The sequence below is a fragment of the Galleria mellonella genome, unplaced genomic scaffold, assembly GCF_026898425.1.
Source record: "Galleria mellonella isolate WM207_F2 unplaced genomic scaffold, CSIRO_AGI_GalMel_v1 utg184, whole genome shotgun sequence".
In the NCBI taxonomy this organism is placed as follows: Eukaryota; Metazoa; Arthropoda; class Insecta; order Lepidoptera; family Pyralidae; genus Galleria; species Galleria mellonella.
In genome coordinates this window covers 983,565-996,810 of record NW_026442025.1, presented here as the reverse complement: position 1 = coordinate 996,810, position 13,246 = coordinate 983,565, and the positions used below count along the sequence as shown (strand labels likewise).

At 37.9% G+C, this 13,246-nt stretch overlaps 1 protein-coding gene across 1 annotated transcript; it reads left to right on the top strand.

Annotated features, from left to right (window-relative positions):
* The first annotated feature begins 8,358 nt into the window (after positions 1–8,358).
* Positions 8,359–12,169, top strand: LOC128200414 (uncharacterized). Its single transcript, XM_052893799.1, has 2 exons — positions 8,359–9,715; positions 10,596–12,169. Exons 1-2 carry the CDS (start codon positions 8,823–8,825, stop codon positions 11,761–11,763), a joined length of 2,061 nt encoding a protein of 686 aa, XP_052749759.1. The 5' UTR covers positions 8,359–8,822; the 3' UTR covers positions 11,764–12,169.
* Positions 12,170–13,246: the final 1,077 nt, after the last annotated feature.

The window sequence follows — 13,246 nt, the reverse complement described above, 5'->3', positions numbered from 1 at the left end:
CTTACTTCTTTTTTGTTTAGTGTTTTCTTCTAAGTTTTGCCAATCATCGTAAATAATATCAGCGACTTCATTCCAATTGCTCTGCTTTAATACTCTGTTGCTGTATTCTTCACTCGACGTTCTATATGTATGGTCTATTCTGTATTTCACTAATAAACCTTTCCGTATCAAAGGACATCTGTGATGTGTGTGTGCGTTGAGATTAGTTAGGTGCGATGCAAAAAAACACATCCAAACACGGCAATACCTTTTTTCTAACGGTCCGCATGAACAGTTTGCGGCAAACTGAGTCACTACGCCCGGCAAACAACCATATCGCCGCCGCCGACTGAAACCGGTTTTGGTGGGAGTCGGCCGCTCACTGAGATAGTCAGCGCGCGTAACGCTGCAAACCGCGTACAGTTAGCGCAAAACTAGCAGACTGTGGACACTCCATTTCAAATATATGGAAGGGCGTACTAAATCGATACGCCGCAAACTCAGTCGGCCGCTAACAGTTTGCCTACTGGGGACACGGCCTAAGGGCGATCGTGATGCTTCCTTTTTCCCGGCCAGAGCAGTGGTGAAGCCATATTTGAGTGCTCAGTTGGCCTCCTTAATCAGGAACTCTGATAGCAGCACGATCTCCGATTGGTCCGATGCTTCCATTTCTGACTCTGCATAATCGTACCACCGGGCCCTTTGACGTGGGCTGAGTTTCTCTAACACCTCCCTAAGCATTAACGGGTTATGAAGGTAGCCCATTCTCAATTTTTTCAACACGACGACGGCGTTCTTTGTTTTCACAGCGAACGTGTTGAGCTCCGTCGGTGATCCGCCAAGCTTTGGTAGACGCTTCAGTTCTTCCATCATTTGGTCTGCTATCACCTCCAGCCGTCCAAAACATTGCTTTAGTGTGTTCGTCACTTGTTCTGGATGAGTGGACGCATTTAGCAGGGGCGCTACTGCTTTCCTGGCTTGGGGCGTATGGTCCTCTTCAATGCGTGTCACCTTCTCCAATGGCTTCGTTTTTCTGGCGTGGATGTTCTCTTGTTGTTGAACCAGTGGTTGAGCCTTAACCCTGGATGTCTCCCCCCGTAAGGCGTTCATGCTATCCTGCATCCAGGCGTTGACTCGATCTTCCACTTATTCAGCTGGTTCATCTTCTTCGTCCTGGCTGCTTTCCTGCAACGCTGCCGTGTCTGCGTCTAACTTCATCTGTATCAATTCCGTTTCCATTTGCAGCTGCTTTCGTTGAAGGGCGACGGTCGTCTTGCCTCGTACTGCATTCGTGCAATGGCGCTCGCATTCTACTTGCGAGAACACGTCGAACTTACGGCTTGTGTAATGCATACGCTCGCCGCGGCCACGTGGTCATCTCCCCTACCGACGGTGTCCTTGTTGTCCTCGTTAGTATCTTGCCGACCCGTATACTTGTCAACCACATTCGGGCTAGGTTGACTTTCAGCGGGTCGATTCGGCTCTGAAACATTTGCTCGCTCGATCGCCGAAGGGGAACGGGGGGTTGGATGAACACGATTCGTTCCTCATCTACGCCAGCTCGACTCCTCGTAACTCATTTTCAGTTTTTCTCATATTCCAACTCCTCCAACTTATTCGGCAAAGCCAAATCTATGGCTAACTTGTATGTCGCTTCACTGAGTGTGCTGAGTAGTAATGCCCTCTTTTTGACCTTCGCCTTATCGTTCCCACCGGAATCATGAACCAACATCCACTGTTCCAGCCGTTGTAGGTAAATTTGGAAATCTTGATTGGTTGTGAAGTCGAAAGTGGGTGCTCCACCAAACGGTAACTCAGCCATAGTTAACAATAATAAAATAAACGCGCGAGCGCGGTCGTCGCCACTATTGTATATAGCGCGACAAGTGAACACAGAGGTCGGTTACACACTGGTTTAATAGACAAGATCAAATGGCTTATAAAGGTGGACGTAGCCACCCGTACATACTTAATAAAAACCTGGAATATTATAAATAGTTAACGTGATTAATGTGCCATTAGTCATTGAAGGCTACCTAGAGTTTTGTTTTAAACGAACCGAAAACACTGACATTAAGAGGTTGGAGGTTGTAAGATGTACGAGTATGTTGAAGAAACAATAATTAAACAATTCCATTTTCACGTGAATAATTAATTGCTTCAATTGAAATATATGACTCGTGATTGTCACAAATTGGAAGAATCGGTCTTTCCTTTGTGCTATTTGTGTTTTATATATGTAACCATATACAATGCAATACAAACATATGTATTTGGATATGTTTAAGAACCTCTATAAATAATTCACTATTTATCCAATCAGTAGATCTGGTTAAGTAGATTTGATAAGCCCAAAGACTCTTCAGGAGCACCATTTAAAAAATGGCTTTTGTAATGAACCCTGAAAAACATGTATAGGTGGAATATTATTGGCAGTTCCAGTAATGATTCCTCAAAATGTCATCAACTCTCCTCTCTCTGGCGAAATTTTTTGGCCAATTTCACGTTGAGTTTTTTGCTGCTATTATCTTTGGTGTTATAACCGTTGCAATGCCGGTTTAAACGAAATTAATAATACAAGCTGTAATATTAAATCTTCGTGCATCTTCAAAATTATTAAAAAAAGGTTTTAACGGCAGTCTTATTTAATGAAAATGATCGGGCAACACTTGTGTTTTCTGGTTTTCTTAATCTAATATTTTTATTTCTCTTACGTAAAACTATATGAACTATATGCCCAATTTAAGCCAGCACTTTAATTGACATCCCAAGATGGTGGACAGTTGCAATTAAAATTTTTAGCTTTTTGTAAGCAAGCTGCCGCACTTTAGTTAATGTAATCCCATGATGCATTTTATTATATAAGAATTTAGTTGGTCTTCTTGTTCGGTTGTAAATTCTTGCTTGGAGATAGATGAAAACTCATGCCTTCGCCGTCTTTATTCTTCTTTTTTTTCAATTCTATACTATAGAGTTGCAGGTTTTACATTATATTTATCGGATGCTTTTCTTATTGATGATTTTCCTTTCAAAACGTAAAATGTCGCAGAAGTCACAGAAATTACTATATAATCCAGTAGTTTTTGAAGATGACTGCAAGTTCCTTCCTTGTTGATCTGCTATTATAATAACTATTGGGTTGTTTGGAAAGTAATTTAGTTTTTTTTTTTATTTTGGTGAAAATGAAAGACGATTTTCATATAATGAATAATGTATATTTTATTAAATTTTATATTGGTCATTCTGATCCGACATCTTTTACCATCTTACTGGTAGTAGCATGATTCCACGATCATAAAATTTTTGGTCATTGCTGGCAAAAACTGATCCAGGTGATTTTTGACGTCTTCTGGAGAATATGGTAGTGTGGCAGTATAATTGGCAATTAATTATACAAAATAACAATAAAGATAAATTATACATCGATTAAAATCTAACAATTTACATACTCAATCTATAAGATATATATAACAATTATGGTACAACCCAGCGTCACTACTACCAACATAATAGAATGACCAATCCGGGCCACTCGCGGGCATCTACCCGTTCGTTATAAATAATAGACATTGGCACCCTCTACAGTAGTCTTACGCCGGCCGCCAATACGTTCGCATATGTACCTAGACCTAGAGCGCGCTTCCGCCATTGCTAATTGTTATGATTATTATTGTTATTACACGTCAAATAAATATGTTATTACAAGTCAACTAAATGGATTATTAACGATGGAGAAGAGAAATAAAAAACAACCTTTTTCAGTTCTGTCATTGACACACAAGAAGTTTTTTTTTTTTATTTTATAATACCATAAACAAAGTTAGGGTTGCTATATAAAGTTCACAATAAACTATACTTCAACACTACCCCTCAAACCAAACTTTGTTTCAAACATAAAAAAAAATACCATAAGCACAAACAGCACAATACAAAAAATAAACTTATAATTTCTGATACAGTGAAATATCTTTCATAAAATTACTTATTTTTACAGAACTCAGAGGCTTGGTGAACATATCAGCCACCATACACTGAGTAGACAAATACTTAATCTCTATTTTGTTACTCTCAACTGCTTCTCTAATAAAATGAAATTTAATGTCTATGTGCTTAGTCCTATTACTATTTACCTTGTTAGCAGCTATCTTATGACATGACTGGTTGTCATTATACAAAATAATAGGTTTATCTATCATCTCTACATATAGTTCTTTAATAATATTCTTTAAGAAAATAGCCTCCTTGGCACCCTGAGCCAGGGCAACATATTCCGCTTCAGTTGATGATAATGAAACACAAGTTTGCTTTTTACTTTCAAAGGCAATAAGATTATCACCAAGTTTAAACACTAATCCGGAATATGATCTCCTGTCTTCTGAATTTGCCCAATCGGCATCAACATATCCATATAAACTGAAGTTCTTTGACTTCTTATATACTAAACAATAATTAATTGTACCTTTCAGATACCTTACAATCCTTTTTACCTGTACAAAATGTTCTTTTGTATAACAATTATTATATTGAGATAATACACAAACTGCATGTAATATGTCTGGTCTGGTATTTAGAGCAATATACATCAAGCTTCAATTAAATTTTGATATGGAATTTTTGGATCAACGGTGTCACTTTTACTCATCCTCAAACCTGGTAGAATTGGTGAATTTACAGGTTTGCAATCTTGCATTCCATACACACTTAATATATTTTCTATATACCTTTTCTGATCAACAATTAATTCTGAACCTACTCTTCTTATTCTCAAACTTAGGGCATGTTCTATGGGACCTAAATTCTTTAATTTAAATTTACTATCTAGTAGAGAAAATATATCATGCTTTTTCTTTTGATTATTACCAAATGCAAAAATGTCATCCACATAAATTGCTAAAATTAAATAAAGGTTATCTTGTTTGAGAATATAAATACATGGTTCATGAACAGACTGCTTAAAACCAATATTAATCAAAGCATTATGCAACTCTTTATTCCAACTTGAGGCTGCCTGCTTCAGTCCATACATAGCTTTGTTTAGTTTGCATACCTTAGGCACATTATCATTTTTACCTTTATCAATTAACAAGCCCTTTGGCATATACATAAAAACATCTTCATTTAATGTTCCATGAAGAAAAGCAGTAACAACATCCCAATGGTCTATAAACCAATCAAACTGAATTGCCAAAGAAAAAAGAATTCTAAGTGCACTAGAACGAACAACTGGTGAATATGTATCATGATAATCAATACCAAATCTTTGATTATACCCACGTGCAACTAACCTAGCCTTATATTTGACAATATTGTTGTCACTGTCTTTCTTTATTTTTAAATACCCATTTGCTATCTATAGGGGTTACACCCTTTGGTAAATCTACAATAGACCAAGTATTATTAATATCCAATGATGAAAGTTCAGCATTAATAGCATCTTTCCAACAAGCTGGTAAATTATCAAAATCATCAAAATGTAAACATTCATCATCAGATTCCATGCACATATACACATGATAGTCTGGAAACTCCTTTATCTTTCTATTACGCAATGGATATCGTTGAGAATTTTCACTTTCGACATTTCCATTACTGTTACCACTACACAATGGATCCACATTTATCACTGACTCACTTTCACTTTCTGATAAATTATCACAGTCTAAGAACACAGGATCACTATCACATGAATTATGTATAAAATCTTTACCTGAACTTGGAACCTGGTCACATGCTTGAGCTGGATCAGCGGTGACAGCCCTTGGGGCCATAGACGATGATGCATGTCCTCTTGTCACTTTCTGAACTTTGCTGCTGTTGACTTCATCAGCATCAGGAATTAAGGATATCACAAAATCATGATTTTTCGAAGATTCCTTCTGATGTTTAGACTGCTGCTCTGTTAAATCCTGTTTAAAAATATCAACACATACTTGTTCTGGTAGGAATTTAACATCTCTAGATAAAACTATCTTTCTGTCCTCTGTCCATATTCTATACCCATCTTTGTCTCCACAATATCCAACTAAGTTTCCCTTTATTGCCTTTTTATCTAGCTTTCTGCGCTTTTGGTCAGGTACATGAATAAAACATTTTGTGCCAAATATCTTCAGATGACTTATATCAGCTTTTTTGCCAAACCATAAACTGTATGGTGTAGATGAGTCATCAACACCTGTTGGACCAGTCCTATTCAGAACATATGCAGCAGTGTTAACAGCTTCTGCCCATAGCTGCTTATCAAAATTATTTGCATGTAGCATACTCCGAGCTGCTTCCATTAATATTCTGTTTTCACGCTCCGCAGCTCCATTCTGCTGTGGGCTATATGGAATGGTCATGCGATGATTAATTCCAAATGATGACAATATGGCTTGCATTTCCTTGTTTATAAATTCTTTACCTCCATCAGTTATTAATTCTTTTATTGTATGACCTATTGTCTTAGCTTCCAAAATAAAGTTCTTTGTTACTTCTGAAACTGCTGTCTTTTCTTTTATAAAATATACTTTTCTGTATTTGGAGTAATCGTCTTTGAATGCAATACAATATCTACTACCTCCAACAGATACTTCAGCAATGGGGCCACAGACATCAGCATGAATAATTTGTCCTGGTACCTGTGCTCTGATATTTCTTGTATGAAAAGGCAAGCGAGACATTTTACCAAACATGCACCCATCGCAAACAATTTTTTCTGCTGGCTGGAATGGAATATTATTCAGTTTTAAGAATTTTTCAACATGTCTAATATTCTGGTGACATAGGCGTTCATGCCAGATATTTAAGTCTGCCGTATGACTACTAAGCATACAATAATTTTCAGGTAATATCACCCTCATCTCCAATCTGTACATATTTCCCTTATTTCTTATTGCAACTGCTTTTATGTTATTGCCATTTTTAAATATTCTTTTATTTTTATCACCTATTTCAATTAAATTATTTTTTAAAGCTGACCCTGAAGAGAATAAATTCTGTTTACAGGTAGGAACAAACCAAGCATCTTTTAAATGACCTTTCTCCCATTTTCCATTAACCAACATTTTTATGTCTATGATGCCAAATCCTACAGCCATCATTTGACTACCATCTCCGAGATAAACTGGAATTGGGTTATCAAATTGTTCATATGAAGCAAAATACTCTCTATGTGAAGTAATATGGTGTGACGCACCAGAATCTATTATCCAGTCCTCTTTAGTTATCACGGTACTATGTGCAACAAAAGCATGTCCATTTGTAGAATCAGATTTTTGTTTATTTTTAAATTTAAAACAATGTTTTTTGATATGTCCTTTTCTTTTACAATAATTACAAACTGGACCTTTATTATATATACGCTTTTCAGTCTTTGCAACTAGAGCGACTTCACTTTCAGGTTTGCTTTCATTCAATCTTTGCTCATGTAAGCGAAGACGTTCCATTAATGTGGTTACATTTCTATCCGATGCAGGGACAGATTCCCATGCATTTTTGAACTCAAGATAGTTAACAGGCAATGTATTCAGTATTCTGTTTAAAAGTAAGGACTGAGGCAAAGTACTGCCTTCATTTTTCAATTCTAAGTTTAATTGAGTATACAGTCTTTGTAACTTAGAGACATGCGTAGCTATACTGTCCTCTGGTAACTTTTTATACGTAAATAGCTCGCAGTACAAAAGATCCAGTCTTCTTTCATTTTTCTGTTCATACACAGCATGAAGAGTATCCCACATTTCTTTCGCACTTTTGCAGGTTAAAATGTGCTGTTTCGGCTCTCTGCCTACTGTTGAACCTATTAAATACCTTGCAATTGATTCCTTTTCATGGTATAATTTGAAAGACTTTGGTTCTTCTCCATCTTTTGGTTGTTGCGCTACACCGGTCACATGGTCCTCAACTCCATGTAGGGTTATTTGTAAGTTGATATCGAATTTCCATGAAATCCAATTACCTTCACCCTCCAACTTGTCCACTGTGATTTTATCTAATCGCACAGACATTATTGACAAGTACCTCAAGAAGTTCTGAACAAAAAACTTTCAACCGGAAAAAAAAATGGCGGCTGTGACTTGTGGAAATTGTTCTAGTTTTGTACGAATAATTACAATACCATATAAATGGAAAATCAGGCTGGGCCATAACCTGTTATGATTATTATTGTTATTACACGTCAAATAAATATGTTATTACAAGTCAACTAAATGGATTATTAACGATGGAGAAGAGAAATAAAAAACAACCTTTTTCAGTTCTGTCATTGACACACAAGAAGTTTTTTTTTTTTTTTATTTTATAATACCATAAACAAAGTTAGGGTTGCTATATAAAGTTCACAATAAACTATACTTCAACACTAATAAGTGTGTATTAGGGGAGGTAGGGGAGCATTGGGCAGTCGGGAGGTTTGGGCACCCCCTCATTTCTCCAAAACTTTCATAGATATTTTTTGTTTTCTACCACAGCACTATACTTTATTCACTAGCAACACCGCTTATCTAAAGTGTCAGCTGTCATTTCACTTGGTTGTCAAGTTACATGCGCGTAACGGTTTGCTGCGTACAGAAGTAAATATTTTATTTGTGATTTGATGTAACTTATCAAAGAAATCTGCAAGAACGTGTAAGTATCTGTGTTATCTTTTTCTTTTGTGTTTAATGAATATTATATTTGCCTGTAAATTAGGTTTCTACATTTGATAAAAATAATCTTATTCTAATCTATTTGAAAAGTGAGGTTATGGGGAGCATTGGGCACGCAGGTAGGAGGGAGGTTTGGGCATGTTTGGCTCTGTTTTTAGTGTATTTTGGTGTCTTTTTGCTATGCCTATTGGATTGAGTGGTTAATCATTTCTTTTTAGGACAATGCCGTTTTCATTTAAAAAGAAAAATAAGCGACGTGAAATCCCTAAAGATATTATTTTGCGCGCATTGGAAGAAGTTTCCAAAGGTGCTAAAATTAAAAGTACTGCGAATAAATATGACATACCAAGATCTAACCTTCAAAGGTATATCAAGCAGGGTGGTGTCGTAAAAGATAATTCTTGTAAATTTATATCGTCTCAAATATTCACAAAAGATGAAGAAGAGAAAATTTCGGAATATCTTGTAACATCTTTTAAACTAAACCATGGACTATCAAAACTGAAAACACGCGAATTGGTTTATGAATACGCCACTGCCATTAAAAAGAAAATACCAGATAACTGGACAGAGAAGAAACTTGCATCCAAAGACTGGATAAGGGGATTTTTTAAAAGACAGCCTCAACTTTCGATAAGGACACCAGAGGCTACCAGTCTGTCACGGGCCACAAGTTTCAATAAGACAAATGTCGGAAATTTTTTTGAAAATCTTAAAACTGTGTATGAACGGCATCGCTTCGGCCCTGAGTCTATTTACAATATAGACGAAACTGGATTATCAACGGTGCAACGAACCCAGAAAGTGATTGCTCTCAGAGGCACTAAGCAAGTTGGGCAAGTAACGTCAGCTGAAAGAGGGACGCTTGTAACGGTTTGCTGCGGTATTAATGCATTGGGTAACTCAATACCACCATTTTTCATATTCCCACGGGTTAATTTCAAAACATATATGCTAAATGATGCCCCTGTTGGTTCAGATGGAGCAGCACATCCTTCAGGGTGGATGACATCACCAAATTTTTTAAAATATATTCACCATTTCGCCAAACACGCAAAACCAACGCCTTCATCGCCAGTTCTTTTGCTGCTGGACAATCATGAGAGCCATACGAGGTCTGTCCGGAAAGTTCGTATAAAAGTGTTCTGGAATGCGAGAAAGAGGAGTGGGGAGGCCAGGTAAGCGCAGGACCCCTTCCTTATGTCCCTAACAATGCTTCAGTTCTGGTCTGACCGCCGTGCGGTGCGAACTGGCTTGTCACGCCATCTGTGAAGTTACCTCTTAACGAAACCCCGTCGGCATGGAGCCCGCTTCCGTTGAAGAGCAGCGCGTCGTAATCAAGTTTCTCTCGAAACTCGGCAAGAATGGCCGTGAAATTTTTGCCGATCTCAGAACAGTTTATGGGGATGATGCTGTGAAGGAACCAACCGTCCACAAGTGGCTAAAAAGATTCAGAGAGGGCCGAGAAAGCGTTCAAGATGACCCACGTTCAGGACGTCCTTCCACTTCACATTCCGACGAAAACGTGGAAAGAATTCGAACTTGTGTTAATGGGGACCGTCGTTTAACGGTCAGACAGTCGTGTGGCACGAGTTCGTCCAGAATTGGCGCGAGAGGGGCGTTGGATTCTTCACCACGACAATGCCCCTGCCCACACCTCTCTTGTTGTCCGTGAGTTTTTGAGTAAAAATTCCATTACGGTGACCGAACACCCCCCCCTATTCGCCGGATTTGGCCCCGTGTGACTTCTTCTTGTTCCCAAAAACCAAATTGGTACTTCGGGGGCGGCATTTGGGGGACATAAATGAGATAAAAAAAGCTACGACGGGGCAGCTGAGAAACCTACAACCAGAGGACTTTCAAGGAGCCTTCTCACAGTGGAAACGGCGTTGGCACAAGTGCATTATGTCACAGGGGGAGTACTTTGAAGGGGATAAAATTGATTTACCTGAATAATTGTAAAATAAAATTTTTAAAAAACTTTTATACGTACTTTCCGGACAAACCTCGTATTTCAGTACCAGTTCTCGATTTTTGCAAACAATCAGGCATTGTTTTAATGACTTTCCCACCACACTGCAGCCATAAACTGCAACCTCTAGACCTGACTGTCTATGGACCACTGAAAACTTATTATAACACTGCTGTAACAGATTGGATGGTAAGCAATCCGGCCAAAACAGTAACAATTTATGAAATACCAAAATTAGCAGCAAAAGCCATTCCACTAGCATTCAAGTTGCAGAATATTCAAAGTGGATTTGAAAAATCTGGCATATGGCCATTGAATTCAAATATTTTCTCCGATGAAGATTTCGCTTGTTCTTTTATAACTGATCGCTGCTTGTCGGAAGAGGGTAATGTTCCTTCAGAACAATCTATTTCAGACCAACCTGTCACTGAACAGCCTTCAACAGGGGAAAATCAGAGTCTAGAGGATCGTACAAGTTCAAATGTGGAAGTCATTGGGCCATCTCAACTGGAATCTCCCTCTACAAGTCAAATTAGTGGCACTGTCAATGTAACACCTGATGTAGTAAGACCGTATCCGAAGGCCGGCCCCAGGAAATTGCAGGGTATGAAACGGAAGAAGGGAAAAACTAGAATATTGACGGACACACCCGAGAAAAGACTTATAGAAATGGAAGAAGAAGAAAGACAAAGAAAAAATAAGATCAAAGAGCTCAACAAAAATAGAAAATGCTTCAAAAATACAGGACAGAAAAAAATTCCGAAACTTGCTGATGAATTTACTTCCAAACTAGAGAAAAACAGGAAAATTAGCAGCGATGATGAAATAGAAAATGTTTCAGTTTCTGACGAAACCGTTGTTGAATCGGAAGATTTTGATGAAGACGATGTGATCGTTCTGGATAGAAATTTCCAGATCAATAACTTTGTATTAGTGAAATTTGACACCAAAAAAACTGTCTACCATTATGTTGGAATAATCGAAGATGTTAATCAGACGATGGCAACTGTAAAATTTATGAGAGTGAGTAAGTTAAGAAATACTTTTATATTTCCTGACATCGAGGACGTAGCCAGTGTCCTCCTGGAGGATATAAAGACAAAATTGCCTACACCAACGACATGGATGAAACGTGGCAGCTTAAAATATAAATTTGACAAGCCTCTATGGATCATACCAAATATAAGATAAGTTTAATTAAGTCTAACATCGTGCAGTACTGATTCTAAGTCACATTGTTAAATTTTTCTAAAATCTATGATAAGAAAAAATGTTTGTATTACAATTTTTTATAGTAATGTTATATAATACTTAAGCCTAGTAGTATAGTAAAGCAATTTCGTGCATATTAAATACAGTGCCCAAACCTCCCTACATGGGTGCCCAAACCTCCCGACCGCCGGGAGGTTTGGGCACTTTGGACATGTGTTCGAAGATCTCTTGTAACTTTGAAACTAATTACAATATTGAAACTTTTCTTAATAATAATTACTACCAAATATGTGTGCTCCCTATATTAGGAATAAAATTTTGATTATGATAAAAAATAACAGTTTTATTAACATTTATGTAAAAAAGTGCCCAATGCTCCCCTACCTCCCCTACTTGTTACTCGTATTAAACTTGTTTTGACAATCGGAGTCTTTCAATTCACAACCCACAATTCTGCTTACTATACAGTTAAAACTAAAACATGAAAACTTACCACATATAAACCGCTGGGCGTTGTATCCCATTTGCGACGCACTTCGGCTCCAAAACTGACAGAATCACAGATTTTATTTTGATGAAACACTACACTTCTTTTGAATAATTCTGGCCTTTTCTGTTGAAACGTATCATTCAGTTTGTCGACTTCTGAATTAATTGTTGTATTATCTGGAAAAAGCTATAAAAAAAACGATTTCTTTAAAATCCCATCAAACAGACACCATCACCTTTTTTGATGGATATTGGCTTTCCAAATGCTTTGAGCCAATTCATCTTTTCTGCTTCATGATCTCTTGCGTTTAATATTGTTATATTGTTTAGAGTAGAATAAGAGTGGTTTGTATGATATTGACTGGGTTATAAACTATAAACTTTAGCCCGATAGTTAAATTACGGAACGCAGTGTGCGCCTGCGGCTGCGACTATGCTGGATGACCTGTCTGCCTTTTGCGAGCCACGAGTCTGCTCGTCGTCGCTCTGCGCCTCGCGCCCTGCGACCTCCTCCGCAGACAATTAGATAACTTGACTATATACCCCCCGCGTTGAAGTGTCAAGTTCAAGACTCTTCACTGGCAAGGGGCAGATGGTGTTATATGCTCGACGAATGACACCCTTCTTGGTCTGGAAGTCGGCAACCCTTGCGATACCGCCCCTTCCAGGTATGATGCGGATAACACGGCCCAGGAGCCTGGAGCATGGAGATGACTTCTTTTCCTTGCTGACGACGAGTGTACCTTCCTTCAGCTCGCCATAAGACCGATGCCATTTGGTTTTCTGTTAGAGCCATACAACGTTCGTATTCGTTAGAGAATCGATTTTCAACCAACCCATTTTTCTTCTAACGTATCAACAGGATATGTGATGAACTACTTAGCGTCTCAATGCACCAACTTGTGCTTACTTATAAAGAAGAGTGCTGTGATTTATTTTTAAGTAACATTAATTTGACAGTTGGACTTATTGA